The 24,325-nt window shown below is 43.2% G+C and overlaps 1 protein-coding gene across 7 annotated transcripts in view; it reads right to left on the minus strand.

Moving 5' to 3' along the window:
- MCF2L2 (MCF.2 cell line derived transforming sequence-like 2) overlaps window positions 1-24,325 on the minus strand; it is a 371,113-nt gene that overhangs the window by 286,571 nt on the left and 60,217 nt on the right. For all 7 annotated transcript variants that reach the window (XM_089675584.1, XM_089675583.1, XM_089675586.1 and 4 more), the window contains exons 2-3: window positions 12,811-12,894; window positions 4,504-4,618 (exon numbers count right to left, since the gene is read on the minus strand). In XM_089675584.1, coding sequence (XP_089531710.1) covers window positions 4,504-4,618; window positions 12,811-12,894 — 199 coding nt within the window. The remainder of the gene's footprint in view (window positions 1-4,503; window positions 4,619-12,810; window positions 12,895-24,325) is intronic.

The raw sequence follows: 24,325 nt of genomic DNA on the forward strand, positions 1-24,325 counted from the left end.
TACCTGCCGGGCTGTGTTCCATAGGTCTAAGTGTGGGTGGTTTGTATTATTGCTTGTGAGCTGGGGCCGGTTGTTAAAGTCTAACCATGGCTTCTATGTTGTTCTGAATTTTTGTCCTGTGAAGTGAAGAGGTAGGTTACCCCATTTGGAAGACGTCAGTAATTTTCAAGTACCACCGTTGTTTGGTTGGAGGAGAATTCTGCTTCTGCGAGTGAGGGATACAGACTCTTGCTGCATTCAGAAGATAGACAGTTAAGCTGGGAACACAGTCTGAAAATCGACTGGTTCAGCAAGAACTGGCCAACTTTCAATCAGTGCATACAGCTGTCTGTAATGTACTGGGTATAACTGAATGCATCAGTACCACATACCCAAAACAGAAAATCAAAACGAGAAAAAGTGTGTGAGGTTTTTCAGGTGCTTACAAATCCAACCTCAAGAAGAAATACACAACAAACAATTAAAATTCATAATATAATTGCAAAACCATTTAAAAACGGGGAAAAAACCCCACTAATAAAAATCTTGCAGTATAACAGAAATATAGTGTCTGTGACCAGCACCCCATGCACCTGCCACATGATAAATCAAAATACATATAATTATACACAGAGAACGAAAAACACAACCATCAAAAGATTTACTATTGTTGAAATAAATGGAGGACGCTATATCCCAATGCGTTTCGCAAACTAGGCTTCCTCAGGGGCTCAAAGGGTGCAGATAGAACAATCACATGACATGAATGCATCCCTCCCAAGGAGAAGAGGGTAACCGCATTGCGCAAAGCTTGTCACCCAAAAGACAAACTTCATACAATGCTGTTTGCTGCAATAGCAGCACGATGTATCACGCAATATTCGCGGTAGAACTGGACCGCGTTTAGGTGCCAGCAGGGGCGGACTGACCATTCAAGCACTCGGGCACTGCCCAAGGGCCCGGGCTCAGTATGGGGCCCCATGAGGTGCCCCTGGTACTTTTCATTGGCTTTTTCATAGGCTTTTTTGGGTGTGGGCGAGGACACTGGGGCCTCATGATCCCCTATTGCCCGGGGGCCCCATGAGTTGTCAGTCCACCCCTGGGTGCCAGCAAAATGGATATCGCCCGAACATACTTTTTCACTACTGCAGTGGGGTTTGAGTTCGCAAGCAGAATTGCAGAAATTCTGCCTGAAATCCCAAAATGCCTGATGTGAATGAAGCTTAATAAAAAAAAACACAAAATTAAAAAACATCTGTCTTTGATTTGTGAATAATTCCAGAAAGCTTTTGTTCCAGAAACCAAATCTTACTGTCATTGCATGTGGGACAATTGAGAGTGAGAGAGAGTGAGAATTATTTCCTTGTGACTGACTTGCGACTTCTGTAAACTAACATTGCAGTCTATGGCACACAAGTCACACCAAAGTCACAGAAAAGTAGCACACAAACCTTTTTTTTAGCACTGTAATTTGATTTGCATTGATTAAGACTGCACCTATTTAAATGAATGTGTTTTGACTTGTCATGTGACTTTATGTGTCGCAAGTCGCATGACAAGTTGCAGCAGTGTGAACTGGGGCTTAATCTACTGAAATGCTACTCGTTTTAAAAATAATACTGGCCAAACCAGTTAGGCTGTACAACAAAATAGTGAGGTTATCTCTCTGCTCTCTCTTCCTGTCAGTGTGTTCCTTGTTATCACATGTGGTTCACACTGCTGCAACCCCTTAGTTGTGTGACTTGCTTGTGATTTCCTTGTGACTGACTTGCAACTTCTGTGATTTAACATTGCAGTCTATGGCACTCAAGTCACAAAAAAGTAGCACACAAACCTTTTTTTTCTTTATCACTGCAACTTGATTCGCGTTGATTAAGACTGCACCTATTTAAATGAATGTGTTTTGACTTGTCATGCGACTTTATGTGTCGCAAGTCGCATGACAAGTTGCAGCAGTGTGAACCAGGGCTTAATCTACTGAAACACCACTTGTTTTAAAAATAATACTGGCCAAACCAGTTAGGCCGTAGAACAAAATAGTTAGATCATCTCTCTGCTCTCTCTTCCTGTCAGTGTGTTCTTTGTTCTCACATGAGACCTGATTGGTTCTTTGTGCTGCTCCTCCTTCTCCCAGACTGTGCTCCCCCGTACAAGGGGTATTAGAAGGCTACAATTGACTAGCATACAAAAATATGCATTTAAACATATGTGTAATTATGAAACATACTTTACTGTATATATATAACTGCATTCATTGTTTTTTGTTTATATCTGTCCGGAGTTCAGTTTAATCTTTGAAAGATGATATGGCCAAAAAAAAACATTTTTTGTCCTGAAAAATATTGTATATGTATTACTTTAGTATCATCAGTAGTGACAAAGTTACCACTGAATCTTAAGGCTCATAGCTGAAATATAAAAATTGTTCAGGTTCAGAAGGAGAATACAGGTGCAAGAGCTCAATTACAGACAGCAGTGATGCTGACTCAGTCCTCATGCACACTGGACGTATTGACAACGCTGGTAACGTTAGCTGTGTAAAGTCACGTTAAAAACGTGAGTTTTTCAGCTTTTTTTAGTGTTTTTGCATTAGCGTTTAGCGGTGTTTTGCCGCGTTTTTCCACATTTGCGCTTTTTAGTGTTTTTTAGAGTTTTTTTATCCCCCCAAAAAATTTTTTGGGGGTCAAAAAATGTACAAAAACGCCGTGTTTCTGGCGTTTCACCACGTTTTTCAGCATCAGAGCATTTTTACAGCTAAAAAACTCCTCTAAAAACAAACCAGTCCTGGGTTTTTTTTCTAGCCAAAAACCATTGATTACAGTCTATGTGTGCATGGACACAGGATAACATGCTGGGGAGTTTACTAGCTGTATAAAAAAAACATCAAAAGCCAAAAACAGCCGCTGTAAAAATGTCCAGTGTGCATGAGGACTTAAGAGGGAGCAAATAGTGATCAGGTAAGATTTCAAACCTGAATGACAGCTCAGCACTGGAAGGGCGGGTACACTTTGGCATCTTCAGGCAGGTCTTGCAAATACCTTTTCATTTCAAGTGAACTTTGCTACATGACCAACATTGTCTGTGGGTGTTCACATGTGACTTCCAGCATGATCATTATAATGGCATCTGCCAGCACATATTATTGGAAGGTGTTATCTCATACGAGAAAGAATACAGGGGAAAGAAAGAGCATTCAGAGAAAAATGTGCTTTCATGAGGTCATAATAGGTGTATGATCATAATGAGCGTGTTTACTGAAAGTAAGATGATTAATAACAGAAACATGACAAAACAAGCAGAAGAAGATCTAGATTATCTATTAGAAAACAAAGCGTAGATTAATAAAATGTATTGTCCTCCTAACCCTTCATTCCAGAAAAATCTGGGAGGATAAGTGTTGCTCAATTTCGGCTTTTGCATATGTCTGGTTATATTAACCGCTTCCTGACTGCCTTATAGCAGAACTACTGCTACAGGGCGGCAGGGCTGCGCAAAATCACGTATATATACGTGATTTTGCATTTCTGGGTAGGGGGTGCGTGCGCCAGCCTACCCGCACTGCCATTGGTGGCTACAGCTGTCTGTCATCGGGTCCCGCCGATTCCCCGCTGGCACCTGGCGATCGCCGAGGAACAGTGACAGGGAGATTTCTGTATGTAAACAATACAGATCTCTCCTCTGTCAACACCAGAATGCCGCTTTGTATTGCTCTGCATAGCAGAGCAATACAAAGCAGCATGCTTACATAGTAAAACACACACAGGCCACATAGTAAAACAGCACACAGTTAACCCTTTGATCACCCCAGATGTTAACCCCTTCCTGACCAGTGCCATTAGCACAGAGTCGGTGCTTTTTGTTAGCACTGATCGCTGTATTAGTGTCACTGGGGATGTCAGTGGCAGTTAGTCAGTTCCCACCCAGTGTCAGTCCCGCAGTACCGCTATAAGTCGCTTATCTCTGCCACTACTAGTATAAAAAAAAAATACCACCATTTGTAGACGCTATAACTTTCACGTAAACCAATTAATTGACAGGTATTGGGATTTTATTTTAACAACGAAATGTAGCAGAATACATTTTGGCCTAAAATTATAACGAAATTAAATTTTTTACATTTTTTTACTGGATATGTGTTATAACAAAGAGTCAAAATAAATTTTTTATTTCAAAATTGTCAGTCTTTTTTGTTTATAGCGCAAAAAATAAAACACACAGAGGCGATCAAATACCACCGAAAGCAAGCTCCATTTGTGGGGAAAAAAGGGCAAAGCTTTCATTTGGGTGCAGCGTTGCATGACCGCGCAATTGTCAAAGTAACACAGCGCCATATCACAAAAAATGGCCTGGTCAGGAAGGGTGGCAAATCCTCTGGAGGGAAAGTGGTTAAGAAATGAATATGCACTGCTGAAAGTCTAGTTTTGTCGGGGGGGGGGGGGTATACACAAATCTCTTTTGATTGGTTATGACTTTTCATAGTTTTAGAACTGGAAATTACTACTGGATTTTTCAGTGGTCACTTACCTGGGAATGCTTGTCAAGTAGGTAATAACATTCACAAAATCATCATCAGGAATTTCTGTGAAGTTGGGATATTCTGGAAATGTTATTATGGGTGCTCCGTCCTTTCCTCTCCCCCCTGAAATCATAAATATCATTTGACAAACCTTTATTAATTTCACATCACCACTAAAGATTGTATGTAATACATTGACTTAAGCAAGATATAAATACTAGAAGGTGATCCATGCAGACACAATGGGGTGTATTTTACTGTAAGACCCCGGTCACACCGAGTGCAGCTTGGCAGGTGATTTGCCATGCTATGTGACTTGCAAATCACATGGCAAGTCGCACCCTATTGTCCACAATTACAGCGATCATATCAGTGCGATTCCGACTTGGTCAGAACTGCACCAATTTCTAAAGTAGTGCATGCACTACTTTAGGTGCTACTTGCATAGACATCTGTATCTTGCAAGCCGCAGATGTCTTGCAAGTCGCACCTCAAGTCGGAATACCATCCGACTTTGCAATCATGTGACTTTACTGAAAGTCATACGATTTCAACGTCGGATCGGTGTGACCGGGGTGTAACTGGAGAGTGCAAAATCTGGTGCAGCTGTGCATGGTAGCCGATCAGCTTCTAACTTCAGCTTATTCAGTATAAGAGTTACAAAACCCAGGACCCTACATTCACTCTATCTGGTCTCCCACAGTACACACAACATGGAAATTCAATTATTTTAGTAAATATAAACTGCTAAATACCTTTTCTCATCAGCAGTTAGAGCAGTCTTATAACTTCAGGAGAGCACTGGTTAAAGCTTGTAGGAGGAGTTTTCTTTCTGTTCTAGGAGATTGCAAAACCCCTGACCTCTGTCTGGACAGTTCTGATTGGCCCTGTGCTGATCACATACACTCTCCCAAGAAAAAAAAAAAACCTCTCTAGCAATACACACCAAACTGAGCATGTGCAGAAGGGCTACAGGTTCAGTCTGTCTTATCAATGTGGACATTTGAACAAGAGGAGGGGCACAGAAGAAAGGATCAAACAGCCTTTTTACACAGTGCATAGGATTAACCCCTTGGGTTAGTATAACAAGCATGCTTTGCTGCATATACAGACTGATTTTACTGTTGTGGGTTTAGTAACACTTTAAGCTTTGACAATAAAACCTGGAAGCTGATTGGTTTCTTTGCAGAGCTGCACCAGATTTTACACTCTCCAGTTTTAGTAAATCAACCCCAGTCTGAGTAGAGGTCATGCCACCTAAGAGTGTATACACGTTAGGAAATTCCGTGTGCAGATAGTATAAGTGGAAAAGATTACTAATAAAAATATATATATAAAAGTGGGGATGGGGGCATGAATGACTGTCTGTTAACATGATCAGTTGAGCCCAATAGCCGGTATGTAAAACACAGTGCTATAAAGGCATTTGGGATTGAAGGCAGTAATAGGGATAGCTGACCAGAAAATATGTATGTAGTAGTTTCCATTCAATAGATATAACAGTGATTTTAGAATATGTATTTCCCCACATGTTCTGACATCTGACTATGTACAAGTTGAGTTGTAAAAAAGCAAACTATTCTCACATACTACTAGGTGGTATAACATTTTCAAAGACAGTACAGTACAGTGTTCTGTATGGTTTATTTACATATTTACTATTAATTTATTAATTACACCCTGCATAACACATGGAAAAAAACTGTTTTATTTCTCACTCTATTCCCATATAATTCATGTTTCAAAATTTTCTCACAGTTTACATTTCATTTTTTCAAGTCATACTTGTTAAAGGCTTTTATAATACATTACACAGCACCTTTTTGTCAAATGTGCATAGCTTTTTATTTTCCTTTAACTGTTTTTATATTTTGGTATAACTTCTGCTAGTAAAGCTCAAAACTGAAAGAAATGTGTATCTTATTATGGCCATCAGTGGTAATAGCAACTGTGGACCTGTGCTGCCACCTAGTGTATACGCATGAATAGATGAAGTGATTCAACCACAATTTTCACTGCTTACACAATCTGCTATCCAGAAAGAGTGGGATGCTCTAAACTGTTGCTTACTCACAGGGTTGTGCTGTTGAAATGTATACTCCAAGGAAGTATGAATAAAAGGTTTTATTTGCATCAAGTTGCTGTATGACATCCCACTGATTCTCAGATAATTAACTAGCTATGAGAGTGGCGCTTGCTTGGTGTGGATACTATAGAAAATTGGTGTGGATATAACATTCAGCTCACTCATTGTTAGAATACACTATATTGCCAAAAGTATTGGGACGCCTGCCTTTACACGCACATGAACTTTAATGGCATCCCAGTCTTAGTCTGTAGGGTTCAATATCGAGTTGGCCCACCCTTTGCAGCTATAACAGCTTCACCTCTTCTGGGAAGGCTGTCCACAAGGTTTAGGAGTGTGTCTATGGGAATGTTTGACCATTCTTCCAGAAGTGCATTTGTGAGGTCAGGCTCTGCTGTCGGATGAGAAGGCCTGACTCACAGTCTCTGCTCTAATTCATCCCAAAGATGTTCTACTGGGTTGAGATCAAGACTCTGTACAGGCCAGTCACGTTCCTCCACCCCAAACTCGCTCATCCATGTCTTTATGGACCTTGCTTTGTGCACTGGTGCACAGTCATGTTGAAACAGGAAGGGTCCATCCCCAAACTGTTCCTACAAAGTTGGAAGCATGAAATTGTCCAAAATGTCTTGGTATGCTGACACCTTAAGACAGGGGTCCTGAAACTACAGCTCGCAGGCCGGATACAGCCTGCCAAAGATGTTTGTCCAGACCGCCAGGCCAGCCGGAAAAAAATTGGGGAAAAAAAACCTGGCGCCGGCTGGCAAATAGCTAGGCTGCTCACTGGGAGAAGCCTGGAAGCCGAGAATTTCACCTGCTGCAGTCAGAGGAGCAACAGGAGAGGAGAAGCACACACCAGGCACCAGCTACAGTGCATTGCAGTGTCAGTGTACAGTGCATTAGAATACAGTGCATTGCAGTGTCAGTGTACAGTGCATTAGAATACAGTGCATTGTGGTGTCCAGTGCGTTACAGTGTACAGTGAATTTTGTTGTCCAGTGTGTTACAGTGCGCAGTGCATTGCAGTGTCCAGTGTATCAGAGTACAGTGCATTACAGTGTACAGTGCATTGCGGTGTCCAGTGCGTTGCAGTGTATTGCAGTGTTCAGTGTGTTACAGTGTACAGTGCATCGTGGTTTCCAGTGCGTTACAGTGTACAGTGCATGGCGGTGCCAAGTGCGTTAAAGTGTACAGTGCATTTGGTGTCCAGTGTGTTACAGTGTACAGTGTATTGTGGTGTCCAGTGCGTTACAGAGTACAGTGCATTGTAGTGTCCAGTGCGTTACAGTATACAGTGCATATTGGTGTCCAGGGCATTGCGGTGTCCAGTGCATTACAGAGTACAGTGCATTGCGGTGTCCAGTGCGTTACAGTGTACAGTCCATACTGGTGTCCAGGGCATTGCGGTGTCCAGAGCGTTACAGACTACAGTGCATTGCGGTGTCCAGTGCATTACAGTGTACAGTTCATATTGGTGTCCAGGGCATTGCGGTGTCCAGTGCATTACAGAGTACAGTGCATTGCGGTGTCCAGTGCGTTACAGTGTACAGTCCATACTGGTGTCCAGGGCATTGCGGTGTCCAGCGCGTTACAGAGTACAGTGCATTGCGGTGTCCAGTGCGTTACAGTGTACAGTCCATATTGGTGTCCAGGGCATTGCGGTGTCCAGCGCGTTACAGAGTACAGTGCATTTTAAATATTGTATTGCTTTTTTTTGTTTTATTTTCTGTTTTTTGCACTACAAATAAGATATGTGTGGTGTGCATAGGAATTTGTTCATATTTTTTTCAAACTTTAGTCCGGACCCCCAACAGTGTGAAAGTCCGTGAACCAGCCCCCTGTTTAAAAAGTTTGAAGACCCCTGCCTTAAGAGTTCCCTTCATTTCTCTGTTCATAAAAATCTGGTCTTTTTTGAGGCAGAGTACACTTCCGCCAAAAGACACTGGGAGCAAGCTGGGCAAGCGGGCATGGAAAGCGCAGGCAGATGCATTTGCCAATACTGCTCCTCTAGTCCCAGCTGCAGTCCTGTCATGGCAGCAGAGTGATATCTGTTCTTTGCTCTGTCTTTTCCTAGGTCTCCCTGCCGACACTGGCTCCTCCAAACTAAGTTCCCTCTAGATCAAAGTTTCCCTTTACACCAGAGTCTGCAGCATTCCCACTTACATCAGAGTCCACAACGTTATCTTTTACATCAGGGTGCACAAATTCCCCCTTGTACTCTGCAGACTCTGATGTAAGGGGGAACTCTGTATTGGGTTATATAAACCTGCCCTTCATGTAAAAGGAGAAATATGTTTAATGCCTTTTGTTATACCTTAAGCACTTGATAATTGCACTTGCTACATGTTTATAGCTTAAATATTGATTTTACACTGAAAACAGTTGTTTTGGCTAACTTTTTGAGCTGTAATTAAAAATTTGGCTCTGTCAGTATTTTTTGTGTTGAGTCAGTAAAAAAAAATTGGCCCAGTCAGTACTTTTTTTGTGTCAAGTCAGTAAATTTCACTTCAGAAGGTTGGCAACCCTGATGTAAACTGATTGCCAGATTTGAGGAAGGATTTTTTTTCTTTTTGAGATATAAAGCTGTATGTGGTGTTATAGAATAATAACATTTTCAATGACTGTCTCAGAGACAACGTACACTGGTGGCAACTATTTGGCTGTACAATCGATTTATTTTCTTTTACAGTTAGCCTGACTAACGTAAAACAGCAGCACCCCAATCTGATTCAGTTCAGTTTGAAAAAAAGTCTCTAGGAGTGAATTTTTTTTTGTACCAAACAGCAACAGACACGCATTGACCAGCAGATAGATGTTGACTAGTAGTTCACTGTATCTGTCCCTGTTCTCTCTGATGCAAAACTGTTTGCCAAATTCTTTCACTCTCATTAAAAATTATATGATGGCAGATGGTACAACGATCTGGCAGCAGCAGGACCACTTTAGCGAGGGAAAATTTATCAAAATGTACTGGAGAAAAAGTTTACAGGAAGGTGATTTTAGGAAACTGCAGATGACACAGCAGTGTAAATTTGGCCAGCAGCAAAAACATTTTATTGAGCAAGGCTATGCCCAAATTTCCAAGAGACAAAGATGGCAAGCTGGAGCTTTATTACATGAATTATAATACTGCAGAAAATACAGCAGGGGTAAATTTGCCAGCAGCAGGACAGTTTAATCAGAGATAACAGGCTTAATTGGTATATGACTAAATGTTATTTTATCTATGGAGAAAAGAGTTTACAGTGAATGAGAGTGACATAAAGTGAGGTGGTTTAGGCGCATACTGTACTTGCACTTGTATGTAACAAATGAATGCTCTCTTCTGAGCACCCCAAAAGGCCATATCAACATAAAATGAAAATAGTAAAAAAAAAATCCATGAATAGAAAAACCTGCCTATTTTTAAAGCAAAATAAGAGCATATTAGCATAAAATAAAACCTGAAGCAAATGCCCATTTTTTAGAGAGAAGCCTTGCAGCAAAAAAAAAAAAATTGGCCAGGACAGCAGCTCAAAGTGGCTACCTCAAATCAACCACAAAAAAAAGACAGCAAAGAGATTTTTGCTCAAACAGCCAGCAGTCAGAATTAAAGTACATTTAACTAACAAACCCTCATCTCATATGCAGTTTATCTTTTCATTTACTTTCCCTTCAGCAACTTCCAATAAAAAGGTTGGCAAAATTACAATTAGATAAATCAAAATTACGATTTTACACACCTTGATAAATTGTATGAAGCACTTAAATGGAATCTTCAGAAAAATACTAATAGGACATTTCAGTTTCTTCTTTTTGGAAATAGGCCAACGTTTATGACTGTTGGGTAACCAATTACATGAAAGGGGCCTTTTGCAATGGCTTCCACATATTGTATTTAGACCATGTAAAATTTTTAATTGTTGCTTTTGGCAGACCAACCCAATGCTGCCAACTACTGCATTGTAAGGGAGATGCCCAGACATGCAAAATAAATAAATAAATATAGATTCTCATAACATGCACAAAAAGAGCTGGTTAAAGTATAACTAAAGGTAAAAAAAATTTTTGTTTTGGATCAAGCTGAGAGGGATTAGAACCACTGTCATTTGTTATTGCTGTCTGTGCCCCCGTTAAAGAGATTCAGCCTCTCTATTTGTCCTGTTTGCCATTATCATTGAAAGTGAAAGTAAAAGAAAATCCCACATTTTGGGTTGTTCCCAGAAAAGTAATAGAGGGAAAATCTTCCAATGGGGACACTAGTTCTGGTGACCTAGGGGTCCCCAAGGTATACCTTTAATTTGCGGGCTTTCCTCTCACTTCCTGTTTGGTTATGGGACAGTAAGTGAAGGGAAATGTATGAAATGGGACACAGATGGCGACACAGGGGTTATAACCCTCTAAGTAATAAGTATTTTTTTCTCCATGAAGTCACGTGCCCTGTGACAAAACATGTTGGGGTGGGGCTTGGATGACATCACAATGTCCACACATGATGTAGCAAGTGTTCTGACTTTCTCACAGCATTATTGCAGAGAGTTACCATATTTTAGTCTGAAGCTGTATATATCTGGTATCGCATTGTATTGTTATTGTACTGTCGCATGTCGCATGTTCTGTCTCCCATTGTAATGTACAGCGCTGAGCGAACTGTTGGTGCTTTATAAATACTGTATAATAATAATAATATCTGGTGCAATCTAGTACCTTTTATATGTGAGTGGTATTTTATCTGTTTGTGGTGATGAATAAAGTGGTTTTAAGGATAAAGCACTATATCTAGTATTCCCTTTACATGGTGTAGAGTGGAGGCTGCAGGAGAAGGATAGATCCGTGACTGACGGTGTGGCTCTGGGTGGAGAGGAGGCCATTGTCCTCATAGAGGGACACAAGCGTTTTGAGGCCGAACACATAGGGGTTGATTTACTAAAGGCAAATAGACTGTGCACTCTGCAAGAGCAGTTGCTCCACAGTTTAGTAAATGAGGTAAAGATTCACTTTGCAAAGAATACCCAATCACGTGCAAGGAACATGAAAAAGAACTGCATTTTTGCTTGAACAAGATTGGTTGATGGAAGCCAGCAGAGCTTCTGCTCATTTACTAAGCTCTGGAGCAACTGCACTGGCAGAATGTAACTGCACTTTGTAAAGTGCACAGTCTGTTCTCCTTTAGCAAATCAATCCCATAGTGGGCGGTCATATTGCTAAGGTGAGAGCACACCTGATGGTGGTGATTCACTGAAATATCTTTATGTAGAGCACGGAGGTGGAAACTGTTGCCTAATAGACAGCTTGAAGAGCGGATCATCTGCATTCTATGTTATAATATGGACATTTGTTTATGCACATTATAATGTTTTTACACGTTAATATAATTTTATAAATTTTCATGTTATTCATTTGCATCAATTAGGTGTAAGAGTCTATTGGAAAAGGGGGTATTTAGCACACAAGTACAGCAGGTAAATGTTTCCACCATTCACCTTTACATATTAATAGAATTTCATAATTTTTTTAATGTGATTTATTTGCATCAATTAGGTGTAAGAGTTTATTGGAAAAGGGGGTATTTAGCACACAAGTACAGCAGGTAAATGTTTCCACCATTCACCTTTAAAAAAAATTATGAAATTATTTTAATATGTAAAGGTGAATGGTGGAAACATTTACCTGCTGTACTTGTGTGCTAAATACCCCCTTTTCCAATAAACTCTTACACCTAATTGATGCAAATAAATCACATTAAAAAAATTATGAAATTATATTAATATATAACGTGATTTATTTGCATCAATTAGGTGTAAGAGTTTATTGGAAAAAAGGGGTATTTAACACACCAGCGCAGCACTTAAATGTTTTCACCAAGGGTTATAACCCTCCCTTGCTCTATCCAAAATGAAAAAAAAAGTTTTGCCTATAGTTCTGCTTCAAAGGTTTGATTGCTCTTTTCTGTAGGGAAATGTTACTTTATCTCCTATCTGCCAAAGTAATAGTGGAGGACCATGTATAGCCTTGTGGCTTTCAACTTAACACCAGCAAACTACAATAGCTAGTTGTTCAAAGCTGCCGTACATGCAAATCTATGAATCCGTACGTAAAAATCTATGAATCCGTACACTCACTGAGCGCAAAATAGCTAAATGAGATTGTAGTTTTTTTGTGAAGCTGAAATTCTATTTAACATGTTAAGCTTCAGACATCATGCATAATATCTGCCAAAATGCACAGACATGGTTCATGCAGATCTTACCCGGCAAGGTAGCAAACTGCCGATGTAGCTGTTCCATGATGTCCACGGCAAGCAGGGGCCTGATCTCTTGCTGCATGATTTCATCTGTAGGGTCGAAGAAAGACTTTAGATTAGTAGAATTTCACACCCATAGAAAATAATAAAAAATAGAGAGGGAACAGAAACAAACTGCTGAGAGATTAGCACGCGCTCGCTATTCATTTTATGAGTAAGATTCTTCCTGAAATTTGATGTACCCAGTACTTTTAAAGAACTATTTCCCTTTTTAAGCTAGTAATGTGCATGTTCTACTCACAGCTATGCAGCGCTGAAAATAATGGACCCCAGTTGCAGCTCCAACATTCTTTTTACCATTAGTTGGCTGTTATATCCATTCTTTGTTCTGCCTTGGGTCTGGCTAGCCATACATAAGAGCACTTTGACCAGCCTTTGCCCCTGAGCCCTCTGTGGAAGCCAGGCTTGGCTCAGTCCTGAATGGCTTAGCTGTGTAGCATACAGCCGGCAGACCTCGCTCCTGCATGAGACATCGATAGTTACACTGGGGCCTCTTTGTTAAATGCTGTGCTTACTGAACTTTCTTTCACTTTTTTTTAGTTCTGTATTTTATTCTGTCCTGATTATGTTGTGTGAATAGTTCTGCAAAAGCAGGAGCTGAAGAGAGAAAAGGAAAATAAGTAGAAAACTAATGCTTGTCACATCTTGGGATACACAATGCTGGGAAAATTACCATCAGGTTCTTCTGGTAAAAGAATGTCTCCTAAGTGAATGTTTCAGACCATAATTGCATTGCTGTGGAAAAATGTAGAGCTGCATGACCAGCTGAATGGCACACAAAATGACGTGATTTTTCCCTTACTCAAATGACCGTTTCCACTAGCTGCTCTGCAAAACTGCCTACAGAGTAAATCTGGGCTGAGTTATGCTAAAACATAGAGTTTAGAAATAAGGCAAAACCACAAGAAAATCACATTTTAAAGCAGGATGGTCAAGTCTAGGTCTTTGAATACTGGGATTGCAGCCCCAGAGTTGCTGATCTTCACAAGATGAAAACCTCATATTTACACTCAACCCAATATTGATAATACAGTTTGGACATACCTGGTCAGCTTAACCATTGCCCTCCAGAGGATTTACCCCCCCTTAATGACCAGGCCTCTTTTTGCTACTCGGCGCTGCACTAATTCAACTGATAACTGTGCGGTCATGCAATGCTGCACCCAAATGAAATTTACATCCTTTTTTTCACACAAATTGAACTTTCTTTCAGTGGTATCTGATCACCTGTGCGCTTTTTATTTTTCATACTATAAACAAAAAAATACCAAAAATTTTGAAAAACAATATTTTTACTTTCGGCTATAAAAAATATATGGTAAACTCAAAGTTAGTTATAAATTTAGGCCAAAATGTATTCTGCTACATGTTTTTGGTAAAAAAAAAAATCCCAATAAGTGTATATTGATTGCTTTGTGTGAAAGTTATAGCATCTACAATCTATGGCAGGGCTTAAAATTTTGAGTCTAGACCTACTAGCCAGGCACAAACCTTACTCTCCACCAGTTGCCCCACCCAACCTTGCCCAGGTTCGCCTCCACTCCCACCCCCATCCCGTCCCCCAACCCCGCCCCCAGCCCTGCCCCCAACCACGCCCCCTAAAGCTTATGAAACTACATTTTTCTTTAGAAAAAAGAGTCCAAAATATAAAAAACTGCAATTATAACATAGCTTTATTATGCCAATTTAAACATAACAGCAATAGCTTAATAGCAATAGGGTGCAATTACAGCCAATAAGGAGAGAGGGGCGTGGACGAGCTGCGTCTCTGCATGTGAATAGATACGCAGAGCAGCGGCTCGGGTGCCCCATAGCAAGCTGCTTGCTCTGGGGGCACTCAGCAGGAGGGAGGGGCCAGGAGCGCAGGCGGGGGACCCAAGAAGAGGAGGACCGGGACTACTCTGTGCAAAACCACTGCACACAGCAGGTAAGTATGACATGTTTGCTATTTTTTCTTATTCAAAATAAAATTACCTTTAAAATCGCTTGAACCTCTGACAGGGTCAGTTTAGCCACACTCTGAAAAGCAATCCACCATGGATCACTTTTCAGAGCAATGAGATAGTGTGAACCTACCCTAAATGTGTGGAGATCTTTGCAAAATCAGTTTACAAACTTCAGAATAATAGGAGCGGAGTGGGAATGACTGAAATCCAGTGTTGAAATCAATGTATGCTTTGAGGCCAGACCACAGAGGCCAAGAGTTACCCCACAGAGATGAAGGCAGCACCCCCTTTCAGGGCCCCCCTCACCTGCTCTCAGTCAGGCCCAGGACACTCCATGCAGACAGGTGATCTGCCCCCAATCCCATGCCCTGTCCACTGACACTCACCCTGTCACTGCTGTTGTGCTCGGGCTCCTCCGGGCCTCTCCTCCGGAGCTCACACGTGTTGCTGTGTGTGGTGATGAGGGCTCCGGATTAGCAGTAGGTAAGTAGATGGAGGGATCAGTGGGGAGGGGGCGGGTCTTGGCACTCCCAGAAGAAGTGCGGGCTCCTCTACTCCCAGCCCGTTACCAAGGGACACCAAGGGCTTCACTGCTAGCGCGGGCTGTCCTGGAGGTGACGGTGAGCTGCACCTTCCCCTCCTCTCCCCTCTGACAGCAGGGCTGGGCGAGCTCAGTGAGGAAGGACCACTGTCCATTCACCTTGTACTGGGAGTGGCCGTGTGCGGACCGCACCCCCAGCACCTGCCTCAGGACGCCACTGCTCGCCACACAAGGATTTCCCCTCGCATTTGGCAGCGGCTTTTTTAATCCCTGATCTATGGTATAGATAATGGGATTTACACAGCTTTTACTTTCTGACTGCCCATCACATTTCTTGAGGTGCTAAAATACCAGCATAGTACAAACACCCCCAAATGACCCCTTTTCAGAAAGTAGACACCCTAAGCTATCTGCCAAGAGACATATGGGGGTTTATTTACTAAAGCTGGAGAGTCCAAAATCAGACTCCCTTCTGCATAGAAACCAATCAGCTTCTAACCTCAGCTTGTTCAATGAAGCTTTGGCAATGAAACCTGGAAGCTGATTGGTTTCTATGCAGAAGTGAGTCTGATTTTGCACTCTTCAGCTTTAGTAAATAAACCCCATGGAGTCCATGGAAGATTTTTTTTTTCCACAAGTTTCTGGAAAATGACAAAAACATTTTTTATTTTTTATACACAAAGTTGTCATTTAAATTATATATTTCTCACACAAGCCAAAGGTATATGTGGAATTAAACCCCAAAATACAGGAGCCTGAAATCCAATGACCTCTTTGAAAGTCTGAAGATGCAGAACTACCTCATTTCACTTCCTCACTACCTATCACAGTTTCAGAGTTTCAGAGGTCCTGAAATGCCAGGATAGCACCAACCTCCCACCCCCCCAATGACCACTTTCTGGAAAGTAGACACACCAAGGAATTTAAAAAGAGGCATGGTGAGTATTTTGCAGATCTCATTTTTTCTCACAAGGTTTTAAAAAAATAAAAAATATGTTTTTGCTTTTTTTCTTCATTTTCCAAAAACTTGTGGCAACAAACGAGATCTGAAAAATACTCGCCATGCTTCTTATCATATTCCTTGGGGTGTCTACTTTCCAAAAAGGGGTCATTTGGGGGGTTTTGGGGCTATTCTGGCATTTCAGGGCCTCCGAAACTGTGATAGGTAGTAAGGAAGTGTAATGAGGAAATAAAGCCCTTTAAAAGCCTGAAGGTGCTTATTGAATTTTGGGGTCCTGTACTTGGCTAAACTGCCAAAACATCTCTCATATGTGGTACCCCCATACTCGGGAAAAGTAGCAGAATGTATTTTGGGGAGTAGTTCCACATATACCCATGGCATGTATGAGCAATAAATCATTTAAGTGACAATTTTGTGTAAAATAAAAATACTGTTTTTTTTTGTCATTTTGCAAAAACTTATGGTAAAAAAATAAATTTTTCTATTGATTCAAAATGCTGCTCAGCAAATAGTTTGGGGTGTCTACTTTCCAAAAAGGGGTCGTTTTGGGGGTGGGGGCATTTTGTGCCCAGCATTAGAAGTTTATGCCACACATCACTCACTCTTCTAACCATCTGAAAATCAAGCCTTTTCTGACACTTTTTGTTCACATGAAAAAAAACAGTATTTTTTGCTAGGAAATTAATTTAAACCTCCAAACAGTATATATGTTTTAAAGCAAACACCCTAGTGAATAAAATGGGTACTGCAATTTTTTTATGTCACATAATACTCGCGCAGAGATTTTTCAAACGCAATTTTAAAAAAAATACACTTTTTTAACTTTTAATGCACAAAAACACAATATATTGGCCAATTATTTGGTAAGATATAAAAGATGATAATATGCCGAGTAAATAGATATCAAACATGATATGCTTTCAAAACTGTGCATGCCCCGTGCAATGGCAACCACCTGCATACATTTTTAATATCTATAGGCAATGCTTTAAAAGCTTTTACAAGCTACCATTTTAGATTTACAGAGGAGGTCTAGTGTTAGAATTACTGCCCTTGATCTGACGTTCACGGCGATACCTCACCTGCATGGTGCAACTGCTGTTTACATACCGACACAGGGTCAACGCACACACATACAGGTGTGCACACACGGGGTACTTTTTTTTAAGTTATTTTGTTTTTTTTTTATTATTTTTACACTGTTCCTTTTATGGTTTTTTTTATCACTTTTAATGCTATCACAGGGAATGCAAATATCCCCTATAATTTCAATGGGCATTGTCATATATTTTTTTTTAGAAATCTGGGGTCTATCAGACTCTAGATATCTCCTCTGCCCTTACATTATCTAATCTCACCAAGGTCGGTGTGATCAGATGCTTTCTCAATTTACAAATGGCGCTGTTTATATCCTGCGAAACTGAAGTGATGAAATGCTCATAGCTTCCGATTTCTTAGACAATAGGGATGATTGGCACCATTCTGGTCTCCAATCAGCTCTATGGTCAGCTGGCAGAAACACGGGCTGCATTCTCAGTTTCCCCCGATGGCACGGGACTGCCCGAGAAGGCCGTGGAAGGCAGCGGGGGAGGGGGGGTCATCATCTCCCACTGCTTGTAAAAGCAATCCTGCAGCTAATTAGCCACTAGGATTGCTTTTAATTGAAAGCTGATCGCTGGCTGAAAAAAATGATACCAGGATGATGCCTGCAGCTGTAAGCATCATCCTAGTATAACCATTCAAAGTACAGTGATGGACCAATACGTCGCTGGTCCTTGTTGGGTTTATTTGCTATGTTCTTCTTCTTTTTTTTTTTTGTATGCAGCCTGTGTACTGAATGAAAAAAAGAGAAGAAATCTTTGCCAGAACAAGTGTGTGATATTCCCACCATTAGAATATACCGCTCTGCATCTACCTACTACTAATGGTGGGCACACATTAGGTCACATGGTGCCACATGCACCAATTCCAAGATTGTACAAATGTCTAAATAGTGGCATGCTTGAATAAATGTTGTCAACGTATAAGTGGTACCCCATATGGAAAAAGGATGACACCAAGTCCCAAACTATCTTGCCACTACTCCCCATGTAGTCTGGGCATCCGGCAGACTGACAATTTTGAAAAAAAAAACAATATTTTGGACTTTTTGCTATAAAACATGTCCAGTAAAAAAATTTCAAAGTAAAATTTTGTCATAAATTTAGGTCAAAATGTATTCTGTGACATGTCTGTGCTAAAAAAAAATTCCAATCCGTGTAAATTAATTGGTTTACATGAAACTTATAGCGTTTACAAATGGCAATATAGATAATGGATTTTTTTTAATACTAATAATAGCGGCGATCAGCAACTTATGGTGGCAATCAGCGACTTATGGCGGCGATCAGCGACTCATGGCGGGACTGCGGCTGACATTCTGACACTGGGGGGAACTGACTTGGGGTCACAGACATCCCCAGAGACACCAATACAGTAATCAGTGCTAAAATAAAGCACTGATACTGTACTAATGGCACTGGAGAGGAAGGGGTTAACAATGAGAGGCAATCAAAGGGTTAACTATGTGCTGGGAGTGTTTTACTAGGGGGCGGGGGTGTATGCTTCACTGTAAGTACACTGATCCAGAAGGTTGAGCTCATCCATCTGGATCAGTGTGCCCAAACTGACAGGGAGGAGAGCTGCATTGTAAACAATGCAGCCATCCTCCATCTGTGTTTGTCGGCAATCACCGGGCTCTGGTGGGTAATCACTGGCCGGGACCCAGTGATTGACGCAATCGGCGGCGCGGGTAGGGCGGTAACACACCTCGTGCACGCCCCCTATCCCGAAATGCAGGATCACGTTTATATAGGTGATCCTGCGCACAGGGGCTGCCTTGTAGCAGTGTATGTACTGCGGGCGGTCCCCTAGTGGTTAAAGTGGTTGTAAACGCTTGTATATACCCAGTTGATTGGTTGGCCTTCGGTGATACACAGAGATTAAACAAATCCTCCTATATAAAGGTGTACCTGTTTATCTAAAGCAATCTGTCCTCTACATCCATTCAAAGTGCAGAATTTACACCGGATCTCCCAGATCTGAAAAGCAGGGGCGGGGAGCTGCAGTTACACACTGTACTGTAAGAGATCAGAGAGCTGATTGGAGGGGAGGGACACACCCCCTTCACACAGCACACAGGAACAGAGCTGAGTTGGTCAATCTCAGGCTGTGCTCTGCCCTGTCATCTTTTTTCTCTTGGTGTCAGGAAAACGTGTCAGAAGTGACTCATACAGATAGCAGAAGGATGAGGCAGAAGACAGAGATGACATTAGTGTTCTTAATTGTGACAAATACACACTATAGAGGGACATGCTGTGTTCATATTTCATGTCTGTCGTTTACAACCAATTTAAATTGCTTACCCAGCAGATGTTCATCATTCCCCCCACCCATGTATGCTTCATTCTCCTGCTGCACCTGACTCTCTGCCTGTTTCATTCTCTACAATATACAGTTGTGGCCAAAATTATTCAACCCCCACTGAAATTGAGTGTTTTGGCCAGTTTGACATTGCTTTTGATCATTCAGTCATCTTGCTTACATTTACATTAAAGAGGCACTTGTAGGTCAGACAAATATAACATAACAGTTATAATGAAATAACCACAAATGTCTTTTCTGTGCTCACAGCATTATCAGTTTTATTCAACCCCCAAGTGACATTCAATCTTAGTACTTAGTACAGCATCCTTTTACAGTTATAACAGCTTTTAAACGTGAAGCATAGCTTGACACAAGTGTCTTGCAGCGATCTACGGGTATCTTCGCCCATTCTTCATGGGCAAAGGCCTCCAGTTCAGTCACATTCTTAGGCTTGCGCACTGCAACTGCTTTCTTTAAGTCCCACCAGAGGTTCTCAATCGGATTTAAGTCTGGTGACTGCGATGGCCACTCCAAAATGTTCCAGCCTTTCCTCTGCAACCATGCTCTAGTGGACTTGGAGGTATGCTTGGGATCATTGTCCTGTTGAAAGGTCCAACGTCTCCCAAGCCTCAGGTGTGTGACGGACTGCATCACGTTTCCATCCAATATCTCCTGGTACTGAAGAGAATTCATGGTACCTTGCACACGCTGAAGCTTCCCTGTACCTGCAGAAGCAAAACAGCCCCAAAGCATGATTGACCCTCCACCATGCTTCACAGTAGGCAAGGTGTTCTTTTCATCATAGGCCTTGTTCTTCCTCCTCCAAACATAGCGTTGATCCATGGGCCCAAACAGTTCTAATTTTGTTTCATCAGTCCACAGAACACTATCCCACAACTTTTGTGGTTTGTCCACATGGCTTTTGGCATACTGCAGTCGACTCTTCTTATTCTTTGGAGACAGCAAGGGGGTACGCCTGGGAGTTCTGGCACGGAGGCCTTCATTACGCAGTGTGCGTCTTATTGTCTGGGCTGAAACTTCTGTACCCACATCTGACAAATCTTTTCTCAGTTCCTCAGCAGTCACACGGGGACTTCTCTCCACTCTACGCTTCAGGTAGCGCACAGCAGTCGAAGTCAGCATCTTCTTTCTGCCACGACCAGGTAGCGTTTCAACAGTGCCCTTTGCCTTGAATTTGCGAATGATGCTTCCTAAGGTGTCTCTTGGTATGTTTAACATCTTTGCAATCTTCTTATAGCCATTGCCCTTCCTGTGAAGAGAAATCACCTCTTCTCTTGTCTTCCTGGACCATTCTCTTGCCTTCACCATGTTTGTAACCACACCAGTAAATGTCTAGAAGGAGCTGAGTATCACAGTCATTTTAAAGCTGCCTAATTGGTGCTTATTATGCTTGATTGCTGCTCGGTGACATCCACAGGTGTTTTCAATACCTGATGGAAAGCACCTGTATGAACCTCTGTTCTTCAGAGTGGTAGTCTTTAAGGGGTTGAATAATTGTGGCAATGAAGAAACCACATAAGAACCATTTACTACTGTATTACATAAACAATTGATGTCATTTTAGTTGCATTTGGGTAGTTACAACGTCCTTGTAGGATTTGATTCTGAATACAATTCCAAATGTACACTATAGTCCCTAAACCCCTTTACAGCATTGGGGGTTGAATAATTTTGGCCACAACTGTAGAATGAAAAAATATAGGGTAGGTGTCGGAGATCGCCGCGCCGCTGGGCTCGGCGCAGGCGCAGTACACCTCCCTGTACGCGAGCGCCGGGACTTGGCCGACCGCGGCAATCAGGTTCGCGCATGCGCAGTAGTGACCACGGGCGCGCGCCTGGCACCAATGACAGCTCAGGGCGGGATATTTAAACGGCCCTGAGCTGTCATTCAGTGCCTTTTGGTCTCTTGTATCCTGTGAACCTGTGAACCTGTTTAAAGTAAGTTGCTGACCCGGATTGTGCCCTGACCTTGCTGTTTTCTCCTGTTCTTGACCCTTGCTTGCCTGACCTCTCTCCTGAATGCCCCCTATTGGATCTGACCTGCTGTTGCTGACCTGGCGTGTGACCCGACTATTCTTTGCCCGCTGCTCTGTACCGCACCGTCCCCATAGTTACCGACCCGGCTTGTATGATCCTGCACCTGCTCAGCCATCCATCCATCCATCCCTCTCAACGGGGACTCCTCATACCTGGCTCTCTCCCGTGGGAGCCCCTGGCGAATACCCCTACCACTGACGGGTGTCCTCAGTAGTCACAACCTGGTCCTGGGGTACTCCAAGTCCATCCCCACCATCAGGGGCCCTGGTGAACAAGTACTCTGGGGCTTAGACTCCGTGCGCTGGGAACATCCGATCAGTGGAGTGCTAGTGGTACCGCCGGGCGGTCCCTTACAGTACCAAAAGGCCATGACTGAGCCTAGAGGAGGGCCCTCCCCGCTAGAGGAAATTTGCAGGCACCTAGCTAATTTGACGCAGGCCGTAACGGCCCTGCAGGACAGATGCATGCAGCTGGAGAATCGCATCCAGACTGGCTCTATTTCTGACCCTGCCCCACAGGCCCCGGTTTCTGCACCCCCGGCCCTGGTAGCTCAGGAGCCAGTCTCAGGGGCTTCCGCCCCGCTCCCTATGGCAGAACCCCGAGTACCCTTACCGGAGCGTTTTCACGGGGACCGCACACGCTTCCGGTCATTCCGTGATTCCTGTCTCTTGTTCTTTGAGCTACAACCCCGTACCTTCCTGACCGAAAACGTGAAGGTAGGATTCATTATTTCACTATTACAGGGTGAACCCCAGGATTGGGCCCACCGGCTAAGGGGAAACAATGATCCTCACCTGGGATCGGTCAATAGTTTCTTTGAAGCAATGGCCATCTTGTATGATGACCCACAGCGGGCAGCCTCTGCCGAAGCGACCTTATATGCGCTCCGACAGGGCGGCAGAGGAATACGCCTCTGATTTCAGGCAGTGGATGGGGGACACACGCTGGAATGAGTTCGCTCTATTGCACCAGTTCCGTATGGGGCTCTCCGATCCCTTGAAAGATGAGCTGGCCCGGGTGGAGGTTCCCAAGTCTCTAGAAGACCTTATTGCCCTGACAATTAAGATTGACCGAAGACTGCGGGAACGCAGGCTTGAGAGGTCCGGCCAGGGTCGCGGAAATACCTGGGGTCCATTCCTAGGCCCCAGCCCACCAACCCGACAAAGCATCCAGAACCCACCACCAGGAGATGTTCCGGAACCTATGCAGCTAGGTCTGGCACGGCCTAAATTATCACCGGAGGAACGCCAGCGCAGACGAGCCCAGAACCTCTGCCTTTACTGCGGTGAAGCTGGTCATATGGTGCGATCCTGCCCTCAGAAAATGAGTAAGTGCACCCGTTTTTCTTCCTTGTCTATTAGCAATACCTGTCCTTCGCAATACTTAGTAGTGCCCCTCTCCTTTCAGCTTCCAGAAAAGACCGTGGAGGTGACAGCCATAGTTGATTCGGGGGCATGCAGCTGTTTCCTGGATCTAGAGTTTGCTCACCAGCAGGGTATCCCTCTCCAACACAGACAGAAGGGCTTCAACATCTTTTTGGCTGATGGTTCCCAGATAAAATCGGGGGTAGTTAATCAGGAAACTCCCCCCATTGCCACTATCATTGCCAACCAGCACCAGGAGTTCCTCCGCCTGGACGCTATTGCATCACCTCTTTTCCCAGTCATTCTGGGGCTCCCATGGTTACGGGCCCATAACCCCCAGATTGACTGGGAAACCGGGTCAATCTCGTTCCCTTCCCCATACTGTCGGGAACATTGTCGCACTTCGGGCCCCGCAGGGCCCCAAGTTCTCCTTTGCTCCGAAGGAGACTCCGATTTGAAACAGGTTATTCCCGCAGCCTATCATGGGTTCCTGGACGTGTTCAGTAAGCGGGGAGCCGATACTCTGCCCCCCCACCGCCCGTATGACTGTCCAATCGACCTGTTACCAGGCTCTGAAATCCCTTTTGGGCGTATTTTCCCCCTATCTGAGCTTGAATTGGGGGCCCTAAAGGAATATATCGAGGACAGCCTCCAGAAGGGATTCATCCGCCCCTCCACTTCTCCAGCAGGAGCGGGAATCTTCTTCGTGGAGAAAAAAGACAAAACCCTGAGACCTTGTATCGACTACCGGGAGCTGAACAGGGTCACGATCAAAAATCGTTACCCATTGCCATTGGTACCAGAACTGTTTCAGAGCCTAAAGGCTGCGGTTATATTCACAAAGCTTGATTTAACCTCTTGCCGACCGCGCATAGCCGAATGACGGCTTCACCGCGGCCGGCCAGTTCTGAGTGGACGTCATATGACGTCCTCCCAGAACGCGCTCTCCTGCGCGCCCCAGGGGGCGCGCACCCGGCGATCTCCGTGATCGCTGTGTCCTACGGACACAGCTGATCACGTTATGTGGTGAAAGGCCGATCCCACCGGCCTTTTACCACGTGATCAGCGGTGTCCAATGACACGCTGATCACAGGGAAATGCAAGTGCCGGTTCTCGGCTGCACTTTCCTCACGCTGTGAGGAAAGTACTGCCGAGAACCGGCAGTTGTCAGAGCGGGGATCGGCAC

The sequence above is a fragment of the Staurois parvus genome, unplaced genomic scaffold (assembly GCF_062004578.1).
Source record: "Staurois parvus isolate SC_StPar_1 unplaced genomic scaffold, SC_StPar_1.0 ptg000155l, whole genome shotgun sequence".
NCBI lineage: Eukaryota > Metazoa > Chordata > Amphibia > Anura > Ranidae > Staurois > Staurois parvus.